This window comes from Sabethes cyaneus, chromosome 2 (genome assembly GCF_943734655.1).
Source record: "Sabethes cyaneus chromosome 2, idSabCyanKW18_F2, whole genome shotgun sequence".
In the NCBI taxonomy this organism is placed as follows: Eukaryota; Metazoa; Arthropoda; class Insecta; order Diptera; family Culicidae; genus Sabethes; species Sabethes cyaneus.
The window spans coordinates 187405332-187430250 of NC_071354.1; the positions used below are offsets into that span (position 1 = coordinate 187405332).

The following is a 24919-nucleotide window of genomic DNA, read 5'->3' on the forward strand; positions in this document are numbered from 1 at the left end:
TGAATGGAGAGTTAGAACCACATTTGGCTAGTTCGTCTGCGACTTCATTTCCGTCTATTCCGCAATGACCAGGGACCCAGTACAGGTTTACTGAGTTTACCTGGCTCAGTTGCCGTAAGAGACAAATGCAATCCCAGACAAGTTTTGAGAAACACTTAAAAGCTTTAAGCGCTTTTAGTGCCGCTTGACTGTCAGAGAAAATGCAGATATTGGCATGTCTGTATTTCCTTTTGAGACAGACGTTTGCACATTCTATTATAGCTGCTATCTCAGCCTGGAAAACTGTTGGCCAATCTCCCATTGCTATAGATATTCTAGTTCTGGGGCCGTACACTCCAGCACCCGTTTTGACTCCCACCTTTGATCCGTCGGTATAGAACTTGATTGAACCACTGCGGACGCCAGGTCCCCCCACGTCCCAGACCGAACGTGATGGTTCGTTCACCGTGTATGGGATGTCGTAGTTGGTTCTAGCTTCCATCCAATCACTGTTCATTTCCGCAACTGGGCCAACAGGTAGAAGTTTCAGGATACTCAAGTGTCCGATTTTATCCCCGTCGAGTATTGTTTTCCATCATTTAAGTGTTAGGGCGCTTTTCTTAGCCTCTAACTGAACGTGTTGATTCAGAGGTAGCAGGTGGAGAATAGCTTCTAGAGCCTTCGAAGGTGTGCTTTTCATTGCTCCGGTTATGGCCATGCATGCTAATCGTTGAAGTTTGTTTAACTTTTTAATAGCCGTGGCTTCTGAAGTTTTTGGCCACCATACCAACGAAGCATAAGCTATCCTAGGTCTCACAATGGCGGTGTAGACCCACAACACCATTTTTGGTTTGAGGCCCCATGTTTTTCCCACCATTTTTGAACATACCCATAGGGCAGTGTTTGCCTGGCTGATTATTGAATCTAAGTGTGCGTTCCAAGATAATTTAGCGTCTAGGATTACTCCCAGATATTTAACTGAGACGCTGCATTTAATTTCTTCTTTCCCAAGGTGCAGAGAATGTAACTCCAGTTTTCTCTTCCTAGTGAAAGGAACAATGGTTGTTTTTGAAGGATTAATGCCCAGGCCTTCTTTACTACACCAAGATAGTGTAAGGTTTAAAGCCCTTTGCATTCTATCCGATATCACGTCGTCGAATTTTCCACGAACCATGATGACTAAATCATCAGCAAAGCCCACAACTTCGAAACCTTTTTGTTATACCGGGGTATAACTGGGGGGAAAACAAAAACAAACGTGTAAAATCAATGTGAAATCTAACAACAGCAAATCGCGCGTCGATGTGTGCGTGGGACAAACGTCAGCAAGCTCAATATTCCAAGTGCCAGTAGTACGCAATAATTTGTGAAACTGAATTGTTATTTGTGCAACTTTTTACAAGTTAAATGCAATAACAAAATCACAACTTACAAAAAATCGTTTGTTATCGATATTAGCTGCATATGCGTTATAAACGAATAAAACGGTAGATTACCTTTTTCTTGCAATAACACATATATATTCGCAGTAGGGTAACCAACCTATTTTGGACCCCCTCAGCAGCTGTACATAATTTGGACACTTCCATTTGATTTTGCTGTAAGTGTCCAAATTATGTACAGCTGCTGAGGGGATCCAAAATAGGTCGGTTGCCCTATGTCAGGTAAGGCAGTAGTAGCCAAAATAGGTTGAATTTATTACCCAAAATTTGAGTTTGTACACTTTAAGGGCATTTTGGATAGTTTCAACCAAGTTTTAGGTAAATCTGACCCATTTACAGGTAGAATCATTTAAGAGTGTGGGCCGTGCCTTTTACTTCGTCGAAACGTTCGAAACAGATTGCTACAACATTCTGTTGGAGTGTTGGATTATTCTTGGAAACATATCGACAGATATGACAAATAAAACGTCCTCCAGATACATTCCGGAGTTGATTCGGATAGAAGTGAAACAAACAGATAGCTTGCTATGGCAGGAGAAAGCAAAGCATCGAACTTTCACCACCAATGGACCAACATATGCATTTTCCTATCTCCGATCTCTTTTCTAGTGAGATGTAGGTTAAAGTGGTCTTAACATAAAGTGACCAAATTTTGTTTGGATGAATGCGGGACATATTGAATGGCTTATTTGCTAAATCGGTTCGGTAGTAAAGATGGGATCATTTAGAAATTGGGCACTTCATTTTGGCGATAGCGGCGCTCCCAGTGGCGCAGGATGCTAGCTTTTGGTGAGCGTTGTGTTATTTGTAAACAGTTCTGCTCGGTATATTTTTTTTTCGCAATGTAAAGGTAACGGGTTTCGAGATATTCATCATGCAGAAGGAGAAATGAAAGTAATTGTGTGAGGTCACCTGCCAGATTCATCAGCGTCGGCTCGGGAGCTACCGGGACTGACGGATTATCCTAAAAGAGCTGTGGTGTGGATAATTGAGGGGTGCACAGAAACTCTCAGCGCTGTTCGCAAGGCGCATGCCAGACGTTGGAGTTGAACTCTTGATTGTCAACTGCGGTTGAGGGTTATTGACAAAGTCAAGGCTCATCTCAGTTGTAGGGAACGAGCCAAGCTAGATGAATTAGCGCAAATATAAATCTAATGAAACTGATTTATTTGCTTCAGTGTAACAGAAATTCCGTTGCATGTGTTGTAAGAGTTCATCGTACGAACTATAAGTGGCAAGGAGAAGGCAAATCATGAATCATACGCATACTTGGGCATGATTAAAGAAACTGACTAAAGAATTGACAGGTAACTCATTTTCAGTTCGTCGAAACCAAGTGCGCATGAATCTCGATGAAACCTTCTGAATCTTTTGCTCGAAAACTTGCGGAGTATCAGTCGATCAACGCGGGAGAAAATATTGACTGCAAGCAAACGGCAACAAATATCATCGTAGCATCACGAAATCGATCCGTGCTGCCTAACGAACACACCAGGCAATCAAATTTGTATCGTACAGTTCATAAAATCGCCTAAATGTTGAACTCGACAAAATATTGTTCGAACTTTTCCTAGCAACTTTGAACAGAGTCACGCACAACAATCATCGTTGAGCAAATCAGGTTTAATGATGACAGGAGGCCGTGAGTGACTGAGCTCCAGTGTCTTTTCTTTAGTCAGTTTCTTTAGGCATGATATAGCATACTCTAAAGAATCTGACTAAAGAAGTGACAGGTAACTCATTTTCGGTTCGTCGAAACCAAGTGCGCATGAATCTCGATGAAACCTTCTGAATCTTTTGCTCGAAAACTTGCGGAGTATCAGTCGATGAACGCGACTGAAAATAATGACTGCAAGCAAACGGCAACAAATATCATCGTATCATCACGAAATCGTTCCGTGCTGCCTAACGAAAACACCAGGTAATCAAACTTGTATCGTACAGTTCATAAAATCGCCTAAATGTTGAACTCGAACTTTTCCTAGCAACTTTGAACAGAGTCACGCACAACAATCATCGTTGAGCAAATCAGGTTTAATGATGACAGGAGGCCGCGAGTGACTGAGTTCCAATGTCTTTTCTTTAGTCAGATTCTTTAGCATACTCTAAACAAGAGTCAGTTTTTGGACTAACGTAGACTGAAACGGACGTCGTTTAAATCGTGTTGCGAGGATTCTGCTTAAAATTACCGACGGATACGACATGTTTTGGTGAAAAAACTGAATACTGACCGCTGTACTGTACGGCAAATCTGTCTCGGAAAGGCTACAAGTATTATCGAGCAAGTGGGGTGCCCAATAGAAGCCTCAAACAATGAACAAAGGCAAGAATCCGGCCTCGTGGGCTGTGCGGCCGGGTGGTGACGAAAGCGATGCATGTGTCTGACTCGATGAAGAATAAGCTCCAGAGAAGGCCGATTTCTGATGACCTCAGGGGTTAAATTCTTCATGGTCTGGTTCGCGATAGGATTTGTAGCCGATTCGAGATTGATTTTGAGGATAGGTTTGTGATAAAAGCACATTAAAGGTCATGACTTGCAACAGCACCGTAGCGTGCGGTTGGCCAGACTGGCCGTCGCCAAGGGCGCCAGCTCTTGAAAGCGCCAAAACGGGGCCTGCGTTACGGTAAAGCATTAAAAAACGACTGATTTTAGAGATTTTTCACGCCACTTAATCAGCTTATTTGCATGCAGCAGCCATAGCGGAAACAGTCAAACAACTATGCTTGATGCTTTGTTCGCACTGACAGCTACACAACGTAGCGGAGAAGTTGAACATGGTGAAGCACCCTTGAATGAGTTTCCGCTGAATGGAGCCAATCTGCCATTTATAACATCCTGTAGTAACGTGCAGCAGAAGCTGAAGACCGAGAACAAGGCGGTCTCATCGTTGCGCGCCTTGGTCTGGGAGGTCAGAGCAACCGGCTAAACGGTGAAGAAGTACTTGGCTAAAATGTATATTTTTATTCGGAAGCGTCAGTCGAGGCTGGCTGTGTCTGACTAGCTGGCAATCGCCCAGAGAATGGCTGAACATGCCGGTGAAGTACGATGTCGTGGTTATAATGGGCGATGAAGACTAATTGACGTTGGACGGACTGGAGGACTGGCAGAGGACCAAGCATTTTACGTCGCCGAAAAGGTAAGCGATGATGTCTTCCGCGCGAAGTTTCCGAAAAAGATCCTTCTGTGACTGATGATGAGCGCCAATAGAATGCTCAAGCCCCTGTTGTATCGTTCGGGGTTCACGGTAAACGAGGAGATACAGTACGAAGTACCTATCGGAAGTAGCTACCTTCTTTTGGAACTACAGCTCCACTTTTGGAATTTACCGGAAGTTGCCGTAGTCCTTTGGCCGGACCAGGCCTTGACCCATCGTGCCAAGAGATCACACGTTGTACCGACGATTACCAACTATCTCAACATCCCCCAACTGCTACCAACAGAAAATTTTTGGGTGAAGCTCAAAGGGAGCATTTACTTCAATAATTTTGTGGCCAAAACGGCGAAGGAGCTGATCGTCAAGGCCACGAAAGAGTAGGTTCCGGTGAATCGCTGTAAAGCCACCTGGCAGGACGTCGAAGCATTTTTGCAAGGAACTGATTTAGGAAACGAGGGGGCACCAAATTGGGTTTCCGCCAAGGGCGCCACAATGTAACGCTATAGCTCTGACTTCTAAAGGGATCTGTTTCATTGGCATCCGTGGGAAAACCCGTGTTTTGTGATGGATAAGAATTCGGAGATACACAGGGGCAGGTGCCTTGCCAGGCGGATTTTGCCCTTCATTAAGTCCCATGATAGTCTGTCGCAGTTGTAGCAGTATGGACAATGGACTTTAGTTCATCTCAAAAGAGCTGAGTGCACCAAATTGTCTCCGGGTTCGTCCTGTATTGTAATACTGGGGTATAATGAAGCGGAAGCTGAAGATGAAGAGAACAGTCACCAGCGACATTGATCAGAAGAGGAGTTCGAAGTGCCGGCTGGCCGGGGCCGTGACTAGGGAGGGCGTCAGCAGTAGGTTTTTTATGCAATGTAACCTAATTTCCTATTTTCCATCCTTAGAAACTATTTCGATTAAAAAATTAATCAATGCGGGACTCTTTCCGGGACGTTTAGTAATCCGTGACAAGCCATCCAAATCCGAGACAGTCCCGCATAATCCGGGACGTCTGATCAGTCTATCTTAACAGGAGCTGCGTTACGAGGAAAAAAAAAATAAGGTTGATATTTTTTTTTAGTAAAAATCATATTTTATTCAATGTTTATAAAATATAACAATAGAAAATTCCGAAATTCATTTTCATAATAAGAAACGCTTTTTACTATGTTGAAAATCTCTTACATAACTTGCTTGTCTGCTGTTTCTGCTTAACCTACTTATTAGTCACATTTTCTTGCATCGTTGCTTTAGTCCAAACTTTATTTTACGCTTACTTCCCCTTCAACGATTCTCGAAAAAATGGCAAAACTTCTATTTTTTTCTACTAAATAAAATACTCATAATAATTACTCCATCTACTGTTATCGGAATGCACTTGCGATACTACTTGGATTCTACTGCTGAGAATAGCATTAAAATTAAAAGAAACGCGAAATAAAAAACGAAACGATACTGAAGAATCTATTAAAAAGCTGATCGTCATCCACCACCAAAAGAAATCATTAAAGTCTGCTACTTGGAGAAAATTTACATGAAAGAAATGCTTGATCGTTGTATGTTGTCTTATCTATCTTTTCTATTGTGCTGGATACCTTCCCCCTGCTTCTGTTTCGATAGCAAGGAAACGTGTATCGTGGAAAAGCCTTCTTTCGAATAACAAATGTGATTAGTAAAATTAATATTGCAATTATTTTCATAGCGCGATAAAGTTGAATTCACGCTTGTAACTTACTTAGAGCTCTTAATGCTACTCGAAAGTAGAATAATTCGTGATTCATCTATCACGTTTAATTTGTCTTGTAAAATACTCAAGCTCTAGCCACAGATGAGTGCAAGCTTGTAAGAGTGTTGGCCACCGTGGAATGGAAAAGGGCGGAATTTAAAAATTATGGCAATCGGGGGCTGAGAAGTTCTCAATCAGGCTTTACTTGAGGATGTTCTGGTGTTCGTGGCAAGAGTTTTTTTTTGCACACACTGAGGTATCCGCTGGTGGCCGATGTTTTTCCTTTAATATAACAAAACATTCGTATATTGTTCCACTACTAGTTCTCTTTCACTCTCTTTCTCACTTTACTATATCACATTAACATTCCGCTGTTTTTTTTGCGCTGTTACATTGATCAGCTTGCGAGCGGTGTGCGTGTGTGTGTGTGGATTAGCATCAAAAATACTTTTTTATTTCGCTTTCTTGCTGCGTTTCATTTTAAATCTCTCAGGTACTTAACAATTAGTGATGTATGCTTTTGCTAAATGTTTTTTTTTCTCTATCGATAAACTTCTTCTTATACACTATTTGTATTCTCAAGTATGGCAGTTTCATCAAAGGGGATTTACTTAAAAATATAACTCATCTATGCTCTAAGTGGAAAATATCTTCTTAGAATACTTGTAGAATGAAAGTACGTTCTATCGTTGGAATGTGGGCTTGGAATGTGTGTGAATGAATGCGATTACTGTCATGGATTCTAAAATGTGGGTTCAACTTACGGCTTTAGCAGTTTAGTATAAAGTTTTCTAATGCTAATGTTACGCTTCAAAGTTACTGTTAATATTGCAACCGATGGATGATCGCTAAGAGCTATCGAAGAAAACTGTTTTGTTGTACAAAAAGTTTCATTATGTTGCGCTTGTTTGTCTTGCAAAAGTACGTTCATTCGCTCCAAGAATTGATTTAGAATCAAACGAAAAGATAAGTACACGTTGAGAAGAAAAGCAAGAGAAATTTGCTATTTTCTATTTGTTTTAAACGTATTTTATGGCTTGAAATCTATTCTGCAATGGAAACAATCTGCGATCTCGTTTGTAGACAGTCGTTTCCTGCAACAGAATTGAGCAACATGAATTATTTATGGGCAATTTATGTACCTTGAAGTAAAGAATATATTTTTTTTTGATGGCATGAAATCGCCCAAAACATTCAAGTACGAATACTCTGAGATCTTGAAGTGGATGTTCAGCTTGTTTTGTTCATTGTGGCAATTAATCTAGGGTTCAGTATAAATGCGTTCGATGGATGCGAAACAGAAGGCTGCTCCTTCAAACAGAATTGTTTTCTCATCCACCAGAATCTCATGCCAAGAGGAGCAAGTTTAATTCTTGTATCATTTCTTCTCTTATATTTTTCTGCTCTGCTAAAAATAAATAAATAAATCTAAACAATTAAAATGTGTACGCACTAAAAACTTGAAATATCTTAACTCTTTATGCTATTCATCTGTTCTACTCGCTTGTGAGTAGTAAGTACATGCTATATCAACAATTGTCGCAGGGTTTCCTTTTTTTTACAAAACTCTTTTTTCTAAACGATAGATTATCTCTCGTAAGGCACTGTCTCTAGCGATGCGGTTAAGCTTCTCAACTATACGGAAATGATTCGAATAATTCATCCGAGCGGTGCCACAATCAGTGCGTCGGTAGCTCCGTCAGCGTAATATCGTAGAGGTCCTCCTCGTACTGTCGTACCTCCAGGATGAAGATGTCCTCGTTGCAGTAGTGTCTGATCATATCATCGTCAATTCGCGCCGTAATCCTGTAATGAAAATTTGGAATAGGTTTTGCTGTTAGTTATGGTGTGCACAGTTGTTAGAAGTTTTAGAACTAATGTCGAGTGATACTATGGGAGTATTTGGATCATTTTTGCAAACAGGAGTTGGAGTCTACTGGCAAGGAGGCAAATACGAGATTAGGCCTAGTGAGATACTGGAAATATTGATAAGAACAAAAATCAGAGGGGTTGTGTACAAGACGCGACCGCATAGGTGAGGCAGGACTACGTAAGTCTCTTTGTAGCGATAGTACCATGTATCCATGCGTGTAATAATATGATTCTTCAGGTATACATGCTACATGCAGCATTAAAGGGTTTATTGAGACTAACTGCAGGTTGAGATCGAATTTTCTTTTGAAATGAATGTTAATAATAATAGACGTTTTGTGCACATCCACGTAAATTCCGAAAATCGCGTAAAAAACCGCGTAAATTCCGAAATTCGCGTAAAAAAACCGCGTAAATTCCGAAATTCGCGTAAAAATAGTCGCGTAAAAAACCGCGTAAAAAGCGACTTCAGTGTATATGTATTTTGATGATATCAAAAATTGTTATATTAAAAAGGTTTGACTGTGTTGTAGGTTGAGAAATCCTAATTTTTCCAAGTCAATAATTTTTTTACATCGTTTTATTCATTTTCATGATTGAAAGCTAAGTTAAGTTAAAGTTGTTTGCAAAATGTTTTGTACCTTCCTGCCTTATACTGAGTTGACGGTCAAATAAAAATTGGCATCACTACGGATCTCTCCTGCCTTGTCTTGTCCATCATTTTCGAAAGAAATTAATCTAAACGTAATGTTTGACTATTGAATAGTAAAGAATTGCAGGCAACTAACAGGAGAGACCCTAGGAGAGATTTAGCCCCCCTCCCTAGAAAAATGAACCTGGCCGACCAAATAAAACGGTCGAAAAAAATGCCGAGGGCTTTAGCCCCCTAGAAATGAGCGCTAGTTCCGCTAATGGAATTCATAGATTGTTGATGTATCAAATGGCTACTGCTATAGAGCTTGCTAAACCCAGTGCAAAAAGCTACAAAAACTTATCGTTTTTCATTCAAACGTATGTTTTTTTACCGGGGTATAACTGGGGGAAAACAAAAACAAACGTGTATAATCAGTGTAAAATCTAACAACAACAACAATAAATCACGCGTCGATATGCTCGTACGGTAAACGTCAGCAAGCTCAATACAGTGGACCCCCGTTCGTTTGAACGATTCCTCATGCAAACTAACGGGGTTCGTTTTTAATTTGAACAACTAGCAACCCTAAATATGCTGAAACTTGTAGACTGGCCGCCCTGCTCTTTGTTATTGTTTTGGTGTTTTGATTTAGTCTCGTTTAGTTGGTAGTTACAAGCAGCGAATAGGTTATTCTCCGATCGGATTTCTACCGTAATCGTTGGGAAACGAAATGTGAAACTGATTAAACTAAGATTAAACAAGCTAGATCAGTACAAACAAATCGTGTTTACGTGCATTGTCTGCGAAGGCAAATGATGCCATATTGAGAATGACATTTGAACCATTTTTAATTTGCACATCGTGCAAACCAGCGGGGTTCAAATTAAAAAGTGTTCAGATTAAAAACGGTCAAACGAACGGGGGTCCACGGTAGCACTGACGAACTGTCATGACACATAGAAGAAAATCCTTTAAAAACCATCGTTCTACACATTTTGCTTACACTCTAGCACCCTCTGTTATGCATGTTGCGGAGTAGGGTTTTATTGAGCTTGCTGAAGTTTGCCGCACGCACACATCGACGTGCGATTTGTTGTTGCTGTTGTTAGATTTTACATTGATTTTACACGTTTGTCTTTGTTTTCCCCCAGTTATACCCGGTAAAAAACATACGTCTGAGTGAAAAACGATAAGTTTTTGTAGCCTTTTACATTGGGCTTGGCAAGCTCTATGCTGTAGGATTTTTACATTTGTATCGTTTTATACTGAAAATTCGAAGCAACACTTGCGCGCCGCGGTGTAGCCATGTTGCGAAACATGCTTTTTTGAAATATGAGTGGTTTTTGATTGGACAATGGAATTAACGCGAGTGTCTCGTCTGTTTGTCTGTGGCTATAGCATACACACTTATTTTCGTATTAGCAGTTCGGTAATTTTTATTGCAGTATTATTCGGTAACAGTGAAAAAATACCGATCTTTCCGCAATTTTTGAAAGAATTGACGAAGTCGGTTTTAATAATTACCGTATAACCCTAAAACAAAAATCATTTGACGAATTCGGTAATAAGTGTTACCGACTGTATTTGTAACTTCGAAATTTTCGGCACCTTTAAAATAGTTCGGTAAAAATTTGACGAGTACTGCAAGAATTTTACCGGCTTCCGCTATTTTTACGACACTGACCGTTAATCAATTACAATCCGTGTATCAGGTGTTGACCGAAAGGATGTGTGCAGTTTTTGAGAAGCCAGCATCACGAATTTGTGCAGCGAATGATCAGCAGTGTTAAATGTAAGGACATATACGATAATAACCCTAAAATTTATTGAGTTAATTTTTCCGATATTTTTTAGCTTCGATGGCCATTGGGGTTTACATTGTCGGTAAGTCGATCATCGAAACTTGCTGTGGCAAGCTTTACAATACGTGCACAGCTTTGAAACCGGATGGCGAGCTGCTAGCTAGGTACCGTAAGGTTAGTATTTTTTGAAGAATATCTCATAATATTCCTCCCGTCTAAATTGCTGAACAGGTACACCTGCGTGATGTCAACGTTCCGGGAAAGTTGGTCCTAAATGAACCGAAAGTGTTCACCCAACAAGACTGTTAGACAACGCTCTTCGTCGTGGAAGCCAAGATTGATTTGGCTATTAATTTCCTTTGCTGGAACTGCTGCGGACAATGCGACACTTCACCATATCAACAGTGAGCTAAGCTAATTCTCACATTGAGAGAATATGCAGCAGTTATTTTCATGAGATTGATGAATTGCAGGCAGAAATATATGTTTAATGATTGAACTTACGGTTATTTACATGTCCGAAACCCACAATTTCTTCCAATTAATTGTAAATATTATTTCTTATTTGTGCAAAAAATTTTACCGGATATTCGGTATTGCGTTTTACCGAGTTCGGTATAAATTTACTGATAGTCAGTATAAAATAGCTGGTTAATTCGGTAGTTGTTTGTCAAAACTACCGAATTACCAGTTAAATGGTTTTACAAATTGTTCGTTTACTTATAAAATTACCGAACTGTTTACCGAATGTTCAGCTGCTCAGATTTCGATAAAAAATTACCGAATTCGGTGATTTTTTTTAAGTGTGTACAATTTGACCTGATAATGTTCAAACTTGGTATTGTCAATTGCAAGGAAAACTGTCCAATCAATAAGTGCGCAATCGCTCATAAAAGTGCTATTTTAGCTTAAATCGTTTCGGTCTCTTCGGCGCACTTATTGCTTGGAAGATAAGAAAAAGTGCGCTGAAGATACCGAAACGATTTAAGCTAAAATAGCACTTTTATGAGCGATATCGCACTTTGGATGGTAGAATTTTCCTTGCAATTGACAATATATTTACACGAAATATGTCAAAATAGTCCATAGTATCAGCATTAACTGAACCTACATTCAGTACCTACGAGACACACACCCTACTACTTTTTTCATTTTGTTTGAAATAGGGTAGTAAAGAAAAGTAAACTCTTCGTTTTGTTGAAGAATAATTATTAGCAAAAATTCACCACTAAATATAAGGTATTCAAACTACATCGTCCCACGGTGTAGTTCGTTTTCTATTTTTTTGTCTGCTGAATTCGAACTCGAAACTTTTCGGTTTTGTGTGACCTTTCGTTTGTGCCGTTCGTACCGCATGCGAGAGCAGCGGCGATGGGAGGTGCTTCTCGTAGGGTATAAATTTAGGGGATTTTCACTGCCAGAAGCAGCACCGTGGCGCTAAGCTTTCATTCTTTGCCACTGTCATGCTTTCTTTTACGAGAAAAGTTTTCTCCGAATAGTTCACATAAAGCGCAATGCTTGGGTGTTAGAGCTTAAAGTATGTTAAGGCGCTATGGTTAGTGTCCGTTTAGGAAACAAGAACAACAACAGATTATTGATTAATCAACGAATAGGCACAGTATAAAGCGGTTAATTTTAGATGAGATGATGAAATAATGTTCAAGATTTGAGCACGACTACACAGAACAGGCTTTTATCTATAGGGCTGGTTCGGTGACGGTAAAGTCAGAATGTATAGGAAGGACAGAGATAGATCGGAAAACAACAATTACTAGAGAAGAATTGCTCTCGCTTCTCGTTCGAGACTGCAAGGACGAAAAACTTACCCTTTTTTATTTTTGCGATAAATGTTATTAATTCTGGACGTCGAAATTTTGAATTTATTCTCAATCTGGAATAGCAAAGAGAAAACAGCATGTTGTAGAGGACGGACAAATGTTCGGTAAGCCGTTTTTTGGGGTTTTGTACCGCCGATTGCCGTTGGAAACGTTATCGACGGTACAAATCGGCCCACAAATTGGTAAGATCTGATCAATCAAAATACTTTTTCGGCTCCTTGCTCATTGAAACATATTGTTCTTCTATTTTCTTTTTGTTTGAATCATCCTATTGAGCGATCAAATAATTTGGAAAACTATGTGCCAATAATCAACTTTCACGCCACCTTTGGTTCTGATTTTACAAGAGTAGCGGGTTTGGACGCCGAGGGCTGGCAGACTTCACATGTAAATAATTATGAGGGAGACGTCTCACCCCGGTTGTAGGTGGAAAGGAGGAAGCTTGCTGAATAAACTGTATGACTGATGAGTGATGTTAATGATCTAGCTTCCGGAATCGCATAGCCGGATTCAAGCCGAGTGCTTGCTGGTGTGTGGAGTTGAGTCACATTTATTTTTTGTTTTAATTGATTAGCATAAACCCAAAACAGAAGCGCATTCACAGTCGACCGGGAGGGGTAACACATATTAAGTAGGGTGGGAGAGAAGGAATGTATTTTGTTGTGGTTTCGATTTCTTTGTTAATGCATACCTTGGCTGGCAAGGTTTAGGAATTAGTGCCCAAAAATCGGTGAAAGGGGAGAGTAACAGGCATTAAAAATTGGGTGTTTTTTTTCTGGTTATGAAACCGCCTCAGTCTTAGTTCAGGCTAGTGTCCTCTAGTGTGCCTTAATTAATTATTATAAACAGAAACACAAAGCGGATTAATTAAAAATTGGTTATTGGCGCAAAAATTTTCAATGTTTTTTTGTCAATTTGTTGATTTGAAAGTGAATTTACACTGCTGTCAGGTGAAAGCAGTACAGGGTTGAATTTGTCCGACAGCTGTGCAATTCTGTTTTCAATTACACTTTAATTTACGAGCAGATACAACTTGATAGTGCATTCAAAAGATGCTGGTTATGTTTGGAATTCCGGAAAAGTATTTTGAGTTTCCAGAGAATGTGCTGCTTGGATAAAGCAATGTTCTAATGTGTTTGTGTGTGGGGACAGAGCTGTGTAACTTACAGCATTCAAAAGTCCGACTGTCGACGGCGGAACTACGTGCAGGGGTGTGTAGACATCTTCGTTGTCCTGTCGGACGTAGAGCATAACCCGTTCGCTGAGCGGTGGGGTCATCCGTTGTCGCTTGATCTGAGACCCAAACTCGGACATATTGCCCACCAGCGATCCATCCATAATGATACTTGGATCCTTCTTGTCCCTGAGAGGTTGAAATTGAAGAGAAATGAAATAAACGTTAGCAATATAATCAGCAGCCCGTTTCTCCTCCAGCCGACATCGGGGGGAGATGAAACTGGAATTTCCATCCGACTTTTTACTCACGTATTGACATCTGGTGGGAAATGGTTGTGGAACTTGAGCGTGGGCGTTGCGGGTTTGTTAGCATGCAGCAAGAATGGCGATTTTACGTTATCGGATGCACCGGACAGAGAATCTCCATCATGGCCATAGAATGGCAAATCCATCGAAGTAAGCTGTGAAAGATAAAAGCAATTAATATTTACATTTCAGTTGGAATATATTTTTGGTGTCCTACCTTGTCGATGTCTTCTGAAGGAGTAAACAGCACCGGTGGTTTCATCAGATCACTCATTTGATAGAACTCCGACCGATCCACTACGGGATGGTACAGTTCGTCCAGCTTTTTCCGGCCAGTCGCCGTCATCTTACGCTTAGCCGCTCGTCGCTCTTCATCGCGTGTTTTACGTTCAGCACCCTGCGTCGAAAAGATAAAGGGAGGACAAAATAGCCGTTAGTCTACGAACACGTCTCTGGTATGTACAAGGAATGGGTGGGAAGGAACCGTTCAAATGTCTCGACCACAGTGACCGACTTTTTCACCGGTATTATAAATTGTTGAACACGAGAATATGACCAGCATCTAGCCGCGCAAGTGGAAAATGACCGCCCTCGCCGGTCGCCGGCTGTGAGATGCGACTAGCGCGTGGAATTCGCTGGGAACCGGTAAATGAACACAAGCCTTCTTAACAGATACAGATATTTTTCATTTTTATATACGTGCATGAGATTATAGCGAAGCTTATCTTCATTAAAAATGTGAAAAATATTGTTGCATCCTTTTGCACATCAGCTAATGCACAGACACGGGCCATTTGCATCATCGACCTGAACACTAAGATACGCCAGGCCGGGCGTACAAAATGGAAATTTTACTCCGCTGTCGACTCAGGTAATGGCATTTCAAATGATTTTATTAGCGATCTTTTTCTGCCCCTGTCACTACTAGCCGTAGGGTCCCTTTTCTCTTCATCTATTAGCAGCAATCTCTGAGCAGAGCCGTGCCATTTCGCTATTACAGCTTGAGACGGTGTTCAACTAGGAAAAAGCGTTGAATTAAAATGTAAACAAAGTGAGCAGCGATTGTAGTGATTGATGTGCCCAAGTGGTAGAAAATAATTTTTTGATTCTGATGGAATTGTTTATCTAGTAGGTAATGTGAAAAGGAACGGGGCAGGATTAGTCAGCAATTTGCAATTTTTGTAAAATATTTTGTCAAAACTTTTTCAATAAATTGTCTCAAAAATATTGAGAACACATTTTCTTTCGTCATTTTAGATACGCGTTTGGTGTTTGCGCGCAACACTGTTCTAGTTGTGCGCAGACCAAAGAAAAAAGAAAACAAACGTCAAACTAGTCAGTGCATTAGCTAGCCAATCTGCTTGTGTATTTGCAAAGTTGCAGGTATAAATAATAGTTTGAAACCGTTATTTTAACTACTTACAATTGCTACGGTAAGGTAAATCACGTTAAATACATGATACGCGACTAATCGGCGTGAAATACACAGCTACATCAATTTTAGATCTTCCAAACTCAGAAAGCTATCTTAAAGCAGCGTGCCATTTCCAACATGAAGTACAAATACGGATATTTTTTCTTGGGTTTGTCCAAGCCTCAATTGGCAAATATTTATGGAACTAACTGGTCTCTAATAAAAATAATTTTAAAGACATTAGGACTACTATATCAGGAGGATTGTATAAAGTTTATAAAGTTTATAACAGATTGCTTACGCAACGTTAGGAATAGTTGCCGATAGCGTATAACTGGAGCAAAGAGATTGTGAACAAAGGCATTGTCAGCTTCCCGTGAAAACCAAAGCTGAATATCACGGAATATCTCTAATATTTCAAGTCTTTCAAATGTATGATTCACCGCGATTAAAAATGAGTTGCCTGAGTGAACGCTGATGTCTGCTAGAAGTGGTAACAATAACAATAACCAGCTGTGGAATTACCGTTACAGGAACAAGAGGACCAAAAAACAACCAGCAACCCGTTGGAAAGGCTAGTGTTCCGGAAAAAATATATAAAAGTGGGGAGCGAGCGGCTACGACTCAAATGACTTACAGGAGCCGCACCTGTAGGGTCAATAACGGTTTGTGCATTTCAAAGCAGTGTACGATTCAGTCATAGGTTTGAAAGGCTTTGAATATGGTGACTTGTGCCTGGAAAGTATGCTGTAATTTTCTGGTATCATTTAGAGAAATTTGCTGTAGAGTCACAGGTTGGTGAACATCTGGATAATGCGTAACATCGGTGCCTCTCGTACTTATAGTTATAGAATAGAGGTCTATTCAATAGACCCAAAGTGATCCTTAGCTTTTTACCTAGTAGCTTCTATCCCTCCTCGTGGTTCCAGCCGGAATACGAGCAACGTTGGGCAGGACCAACAGGATATAAAATGGATCCTTGGCACCTGGAACCGCAGATCGCTGATTTTCGCGGGTGGCAGCCGGGTGCTGCTGAAATAGCTAGAATACCGAAAGTTCGGCATCGTAGTACCGTATAGGATAAGTCGCAAAGGCGAGAAGGTGTGAACAATCCATAGTGGCTAAGCCCAATTTCACCAGAGCGGTGCAGTGCAGCGACCAACAAGCTGGGAACGGGTTTTGTAGTGATGGGCAGAATACAGAGTCGCGCGATGGACTGCAAAGCGATCAACGAGAAGATGTGTATGTAGAGGATAAAAGGCCATTTTTTGAACTACACTGCCACAAATGTGTATTGTCCACACGATGGTAGACCCGACGACGAGAAAGAAGCATTCTATCCGTAACTGGAGGTAACGTACAATAGCTGTTCGCTACGGTATCTTTATGTCCCGTCATCGGGGTATGAACGGCCAGATCGGCAGGGAAACGATATAGAGACTGCTGATCGGGCCCATAGCTTTCAAATCGACACAAACGATAAACTGGTATTCAGAAGCATTTCCTTTACACTCAAAGATATCCACAAAGCCGCGCGGATATCAGCTGACCCGCTAATATTGAAGCAAACTGACCATATTCTCATCGATGGCCGATTTTTCTCGGATTACTACCTAGTAGCAGTACATGTGCGCTCAAACCTATATGCGTCGGGACAAAACCGACTTCCTTAGTTATACATTCGGCAATTAGATAACCCGCGAGTTTCCGCGAACTATGTGCGCCTACTGGATGAACCTCTACCTACCTTTGTGAAGCTAGGTGTCTCGACCCCCGAAGATGTATGGTGCAGGCTGTCAATTCGCGGTGCTAGGCGAAAAAACCTTGAGTGTATGAAATGACTGGTTTGACGGAGAATGCCTACAATCGATGGAAAGGAAACAAAGCTTGAAAGATCTATCTCGGTATTGCCACGTGGGAGAATTTGGTCAAATATTGACGAACGCGGAATGAGTTGTCCACGAACCTGAGGAGGAAAAGCACCAGAAGGAGGACCGAGATCGTGAAGAGCTAGAACAACTATTCCGATCTAATGAGACGCGGTAGTTTTATGAGAAGATGAACCAATCTTGTGAAGCTTGATATGTATAAGGAGCAGGAGGGAACCCTGGTCACAAATGAGCGTAAAATGGTCGACAGGTGAAAGCAGTTCTTAGATAGGCATCTCAGTGACGGGGTAACAAAAGGAGACAGAACGGAAGTTAAGCTGGTGTGCCTACAATGATAATAGCGTGCCGGCTCCCGATCTCGAAAATAGATCCGGCGAGAAATCGGTCTGCTGAAGAATAATAGAGGCATCACAAAGGACTGGCATCCGGCAGAACTCTATAAAATGGTAAAGAACCGCTAACGACGGCACTTCACCAGATAATTTCAAGGATTTGGGAGGAGGAGAAACTACCGGAGGAGTGGATGGAAGGTGTGGATTGTCTCATCTACACACAGAATAGGCGATCGGCTCGAACGCCGCCTATAAGGTGCTCTCTAAGATTTTGTTACATCACCCAAGTAACAATTTGGGTTTTATTACACTCTTCCCAGTAGCAAGAGAATTCGTTGGGCAGTATCAGGCGGGCTTTATGAAGACCCGTGCTACTATTGCGGATCCAAATTTCACTGTCCGAGCAATCCTCCAAAAATGTCAAGAACAATGAGCTCACGCATTATATTTTCGTGGATTTCAAAGCAGCATACGGTACAGTCAAGCTACGTGTGTATTTCGGGGGGAGGGGACGGAGAGAGTCATGGCAAGGAGGTGGACTGTCTTGTATGTTTTTCAACATTGCTATTGAAGGTGTGTTCCGGTAAGTGAACATCGAAACGAGAGGAACGATATTCAGCAAAAGTAGCCAACTTTTAGCCTTCGCAGACGACCTCGACATCATTACTAGAAACCTTGGGACGGCGGAGGTAATCTACGCCAGACTAAAAACGGAGACCGGGAGGATTTGGTTACAAATCAATGTATCGAAAACTAAATATATGGTAGGAAGAGGCCCCAGAGAAAATAGCGTTCGCCTCCCATGGACAGCGACTATCGACGGCGGTGAACTGGAAGTGGTTGATGAGCTTGATATTTGGGTTCTCTGGTCACCGCCGACAATAATACGAGTAAGGAGATTCAGTGACGTATTCAAACTAGAAGTCGAGCCTACTTTTCCCCTCGCAACGAGTATACGCCGCCGCACAAAGCTGATGCTAATTAAATTAGATCGGTAGTCATCCACGGACTTGAGACAGCACTATCCACTAACCATATTTGAAAGGTGTTGCGGACTATTTTTGGCGGAGTACAAACGGAAAGCGGAGAGTGGCGTAGGCGTATGAACCACTAGTTGCAGGTACTACTTGGAGAGATCCCCATCATACACCTTGCGAAAGTTGGGAGACTACGGTGACTGTGCAGTGAAATCTGTTCTATTCATGAACTCCAGTGCTAGATGGCTCTACCAGGTTGAAGTCGACTTGCATCTGTCGAGACACTCAACGGATTGGCGATGAGTAGCCCAAGACCGAGTACAGAGAGTGGAATTCTTGATACGTTAGAAGAAGAGCTAGAAGAAACATTGTAATCGCCTCTATTCTCATATCGATCGGACCCGGATCCGATCAGAAATTTCGCCTTAATCAAAATACAAGGTATGCTATAACACACGTTGATCGGGATGTTTCTGATCGGAATGTAGAATTGAGGCGAGTAATTCGATTCGGTGAAAAGCGATCATCGAGTCTCGTCTCAGTAAAAACATACGTGTCGGAGGAGAACTCTGAGGTACTCAGGAACGCTTCGGAGATCTTGGACTTAATCCACGTATGTTTTGATAGAACAGTGATATCCAAACTGCGGCCCATCGAGATAATTTGTGCGGCCCGTGGACTGATTTGAGGGATGGTGGACAAAAACCAATGTTCTGTGTGCTTGTGGTGGGATCAGAAGAGATTGATCTGTTACGCGCTTCAGTACTACCTGATACTGAATGTTACCGACACCAAAAGATCAATTTGAATCGAACTTTGAAAGAACACAAAATCATTTTGTTGCATGATAATGCTCCATCACACACTGCAAGTCCGGTCCAGGAAACGATAAAGGCATTTGGTTGAAAAGAACACGCACTTCCTGAGCATCATTTCAATTCTTAGGAAAATGTGAGAAAAAGGTTTGCTGTATGGTTTGCTTTTAAAGACGAACAGATCTTTTTGCGTGATCCGTAACAAAATGCCAGTGTTGGGAAAAATGTATAGCTATCGATAGAAAATATTTAGAATAAACCTTAGCCGCTTTTGTTATGTTATCGTTGGATGGATAGCAACAAAGGAAAAGGTAAAATTCTCAAATTTTTTGGCAACATTGCCCTTGAATGTGCAGTACGAATGCACGTACTTCTAGTATTGGTGTTGAGATGAAGCCGGACGGAAAAAGATAAAGTGATCAAAGAGTTTGTATATCTTAACGCTTGTGACAGGTGACAATTTGCCCGCCATCTGTGGGCCGAGAAACGACATTTTCATGGCAACTGATACTTTCAGCCAAAATAATACTAATACAAATTCGAAAAGGAATGTTCGAAAGAACAAATATTGTTATCCTTTTGAAAAAAAAGAACAAAATAGCAACTCCGTGCTGTTTTGGCCGGACCTCGCTCCCTTTTACTAAAGAAAAATGACTCAGGAATGTGTAAACTATCACGTATATGTCGTACAAAAGCACAAAATAATATGCTCTAAACTTGCCGGCCCGGAGCTGTACTAAATCCAATAATATTAGGCAATCGTTATGCGAAACCTCGAGAAAACCCAGAACACCATTGAAAATGAGAAATCTAAGCAAATAATGTTATTGTATTTTGTAGTCATTAAGCTTCAAAAAGAAGTCAAGTTGAATAATTTATCTTACAACATAATCAGTGTGCACTCAAACTTGTTTGACCAATATTTGATTGCTCCACCTTTTAGAGTATTTTTCTAAAGGTTATTGTAAAATGGTATTAATTATTTCACAATGGTGGCTGATGCCTTCAGTTAATAATAGTTCATAAGTTGCACTGCTAATATATGATAGCAACAAGTAAAAGCTACTCGAGTTCCGAATCGCCTCACCTGGCTGGGAGTCTCAAACGATCTCAACCGAACTGGGGGGAGACGTTAGAGCAGTAAGTACGTGGTTAATTTATGATTGTATCTATTTTCATACCACCGACGGACCGACCGACCGGTGAGAAACAGTACCATTCATCCTGGGTTGAACTGAACGGGCGGAACGTTTCCGAGGATCAATTGCACACCAGCTACAACTCAGAGGTAAAAGATTTTTCATTCATGGTGTTGTTGTGGTTCCGCAGTTGCTCGTTTATCTCATTCATCCGGCAGGGCACGCCCGGTGCTCCGTCCGCGTTCTTCGTGAGCAATTTGCACTTCCCATTCGATAGGCAGTGTGGTTCCTTGTGCTAGCTGTAATTTTTTGTGTTCTAAGGATGCGTGCCAGAGTATCGTTATCAATGCGACCGTGAACATGTCGGTCGTAGCCAAGCTGCTCGGTGCGGCGGTTGTTTGGATGTTGCAAAGTGTTGCCCTGTCCGTTCCCGTTAGACGGTTAAGATTTTACAAGCATGTGCTCGGATTTTGACACTACCATGCAACGGTGGTGTGCCCGCGATGTAGAATTAGTCATGATTGATTGGGTATTAAGTGAATGACATAATAAAGGCTGCTTTTACGACCGCCATCAGGCTGTGACTTTGTTGTAATTCATGCCTTAAGGAGACACAGCGTACGATTAATTCTTTTCTTCCGCAATAAAGCGGCCATTAGAGATTGTCAGTTATGCCGGGTAATTTTCGTAGCGCATCGCTTAAGGAAATCGCCCGTAGCTGGGCTTATATCGAAGGAGACGCTTGAGTGTGTATCATTTAAGGGGAAAGTGCATTCATGGACACATGAAAGTACAGCGCCTCGGGTAATAAATGTAATTGAACGTAAGTAAACAAAGCTGCCTTCCAAGGAGATAGGAGAGTAAATGAAAAGCAGTTCACAAATGGACCTATAAAAGTTATTTTTCTCTCATCGGCCGGGTATCGTTTGTTCATTGATGCAGCGAGTAGTGGTGCAATAAAACCGCAAGGTTGCAACGATTCTGAAGAGTGGTTAAATTGCAAATTACAGCATAAAATATGGAATTGAGACAGTAGTAGCTGATGATGACGATTCTTCAGTTGGAAACCGCAAAGTCATTAAGGTGTCCAGGTTTTTACCGGGGGCACCACGATTTTTTTTATAGTTTTCAATTTCGATTAGCGTAGGAGCCGGCCGACCGACCGGGGAACCTCCCCGGCTCCGACAGGGAGCCAACCGAGCGCGACACTTGATAAACATGCAGATAAAATTCCCGTTAAAGACATCGTAAAGCTATGCACGCGGACATAGATTTTGCCTTCTTCCTCTTCCTCCCTGGCTCATGTAAGCGGGGGACCCCGTCGCCGCCGTATCCCCGCTATCAGTGAGATCTCTGAAATTTTGAATAATTAGATATTAGGTCGCATTTCTCACACGGGCATAGCCAGCAATACAACAGTTGACGGACATAAATTTACACCCCATATTTTCCATGGACACGGCTGACACGGCTTGACGCGGACCCTGAGGCAGCTAATGTCATTCCACCTGTTTTCGGATAGCGTCCCGCCCCTCGGCTGCCGGTGGACCGCCATGACGAGCCAGTTTTTATGTTTATATAATGCGCTCGCGAGCTCTGATTGTTCAATTTATGGTCCCGTATTGATGGCCAGTTTAAAGTTTCGAAATGGCTGCCAGACTTGGCGGTCCAGCGGTTATCAGAGGCTCATTATCTAACACGAGTCACCGATAGACCCCGAAACGAAACGGAACGAAAATATATACAGGCGCATTAATCATATGAATATTTATACGTCTAAGTCGAGCTCGTTTGATAGCGCAAGTCAAGCCAAGTCAAGTCAAGTCAAGTGACCATTGGCCATTGAGTTTAAATGCGACTACTTATTGACAGCAACTGCCGGGCATAGTGCGTTGTAACAAACATCAAGGACCACTTGACAGTTGGTGATTTTGACAACGTGTCGAAATTGAAACCTGTTGCACACGTAGTTTGCGAGCTGCTGAGTGAACAATACATCTTTTTAATCTCGTTGATTATGGATCAGTCGAGCGTAGAATTGCAATCAATTTCGTCAAGCAACCGCCTTCTGGCCCGCGTATCCTTTGTATGCGCGAAGCAGCGGCGGCAACCAATTTCCTTTCCGCTTCGTTACATGAATAATGGGTTTTTAATAAACATTTACGGTATACTTTTTTTTGTGCCCGGGCCCGAATCCCCGGACGGCCGGATCTCCCGAGGAAAAACCGGGGCCATAAACATTAAAAGGTTTCTTTGTACTTTTTTGCGCATGCTGCATGCGCGCTTCCATGTTCCTTTGGCGTACAATTTTTTCGCTCAATGCGAGACATGTAACAGGCATACATATGCATGCACGCAATTATTGGCAAACATGAGAATTATGTTGTCTTACATTCATCATAATCATCTTCTCTTCTTCGCAGTGGCTTCCTGGGTCAGGAAAAAAAATGGCAGCCACACGGTAGGACTTCGGCCAGAGCTCGCCACAGCACAGCACTGCGATCTGTTGCACTTTGGCCTCCTGAACCACATCGTTTGTTGTAGTTTAAAAATTGAAAAGCAAAAAAAATGCTCTGACATCCTTTGTTCTCGTACAGCTTTAATTCAGCATTTGCGGCTAGAATCTTTACGATTCGAGGAAAAAAACGTTGATTGTTTTCGTGAGAAAGGCATTATTATCTCGACCACCAGAATATTGAAAGGTTACATCAATTAGTGGCGCTTTTTGCACCTTGTTTGGAGTTGACGACTGTTTACGAGGAATGCGTGATGGCAACGCCTTTGACATTTCGGACACGAATTTGGCCTCCACAATGACATGAGAACAGTACACAACACGGGTAACAACTGTCAATGTACACAGTAGGTGGCCTATGTGTGTACAGTTTCACCGCAATAATCGTGTAGCGCCTATTGTTGGTCACATAGGACAGTACAACACGAGGAGTGACAAACCCCTCCGCTGGCGCTGTTGAGTTGCTGCTCACTAAAGCTCACTATCGTATATCGTCGTCAATGGCGACACACTTGCCCGGCGAACGAACCGTACGGTGACGAGTAAACTAATTTGCATAAATTAATGATGTATTTTTATGCAAAATCATTTCGTTATTTTTCTTCTATTTTTCAGTTTTAATAACTCGGTAAACGTTTACCGGTTGTCACGTCACTCACCGTTGTCAGTCGTGAGTGTTAGGTCCCCCACACACACCCGGTGCGGTGCGGTGTCCGAACCGAACCTTTCGCCTTAGCACATTCGTTACAGACAGCAGAGTGTAGCAATATTTATTAGTTTTAATTATAACTATGGCAATCCCTTCTTGTCCCGTCGAACCGATCGCGAAAAATCGTTTAATTGAGCCATTTATTAATTATTCATTTTTTTTATCGTTTCATCATCTTATTCCGTCCTCTCCTTTTCCGTATCGCTCAACGTCAAGCGCCATCTTTGTTTTGATACATTAGCCCCGGAATCTGCCAGCCGTTATCGTGCGCTTTGAACTGGATTAAATTGCATGAAAATTCATATCAGAGCATTTTTTTCCATTTCAGTTTTACTAGCAAGTGCGGCTGTGTGTCCAATCTGAAATGAAGAATGGGCTGCGGAAAGGCTCGGCTTGCGGCTCGGCGGTCGGCGGAAAAACATGACTCGTCGATATATCCTCGTTTTCCTCATACATACACCCATATACTGGAGCGACGCGTAACAATTTTTCAATAAATTTTATTGAAGCGATAATGACTGCAACTCATGGAGAGTTCTGAAAAGGAAGCAGGTTACAGTGATAGATGGGAAGGCTTAACGACGACAGCGACAACCGCGCGACAACGACGACGACGGCGACGACTATGTACAACGTTTTTTTTCTGTTTTCATTTTCGCTAATTAGGCTCTTGATTTGACTTCCGTTCTGGGACCCCAGAGCATTGACGATGGGCTCTGGCCTGCGCGGTTGTAATCAGTCCCGGTGAAAAGTTGTCCCTAATGAGGAGTACCCGGTTGGGAGGGATGGGTGGTTGATGGGCGGCGGATGGTTCCATGAGGTGCGTTGACATTTATCACATTAGGCTGCGACATGTACGACAAAGTGGCAAGCCGAGCCGTCGTCGTCGTCGTCGTCGCACGTTCGAACTGCCGGCCGGTGACGTTTCGCGCGGAATGACTGTCAGTGTGAACGGCGGCGGTCGGTGCAGCGAACAGGTTGTTGAATGTGGATTTTTATCTGTCAGAAGTTCGAGTTATCATTTTTGCTACGCTCGGTGGAAATCGGCTGACCTGATTTAATTGCGCAGAATTTGTTACATGGATTGGCTCTGGTGGGTATAGTGGGCGAATGCGTTGTACTGCTCTGGTACGGTTTCCGGTCTAGAACTTGGCAGTTGGAAGTTATCACACCTTCACGCCCAAGTAAAATTAACACCCACC

General features: G+C 42.0%; 1 protein-coding gene across 1 annotated transcript in view; it reads right to left on the reverse strand.

Moving 5' to 3' along the window:
- Positions 1-7978: 7978 nt before the first annotated feature.
- LOC128733538 (protein grainyhead) overlaps positions 7979-24919 on the reverse strand; it is a 380102-nt gene continuing 363161 nt past the window's right edge. The window contains exons 11-15 of the mRNA XM_053827190.1: positions 14145-14324; positions 13931-14082; positions 13613-13808; positions 12434-12498; positions 7979-8105 (exon numbers count right to left, since the gene is read on the reverse strand). Coding sequence (XP_053683165.1) covers positions 7979-8105; positions 12434-12498; positions 13613-13808; positions 13931-14082; positions 14145-14324 — 720 coding nt within the window. The remainder of the gene's footprint in view (positions 8106-12433; positions 12499-13612; positions 13809-13930; positions 14083-14144; positions 14325-24919) is intronic.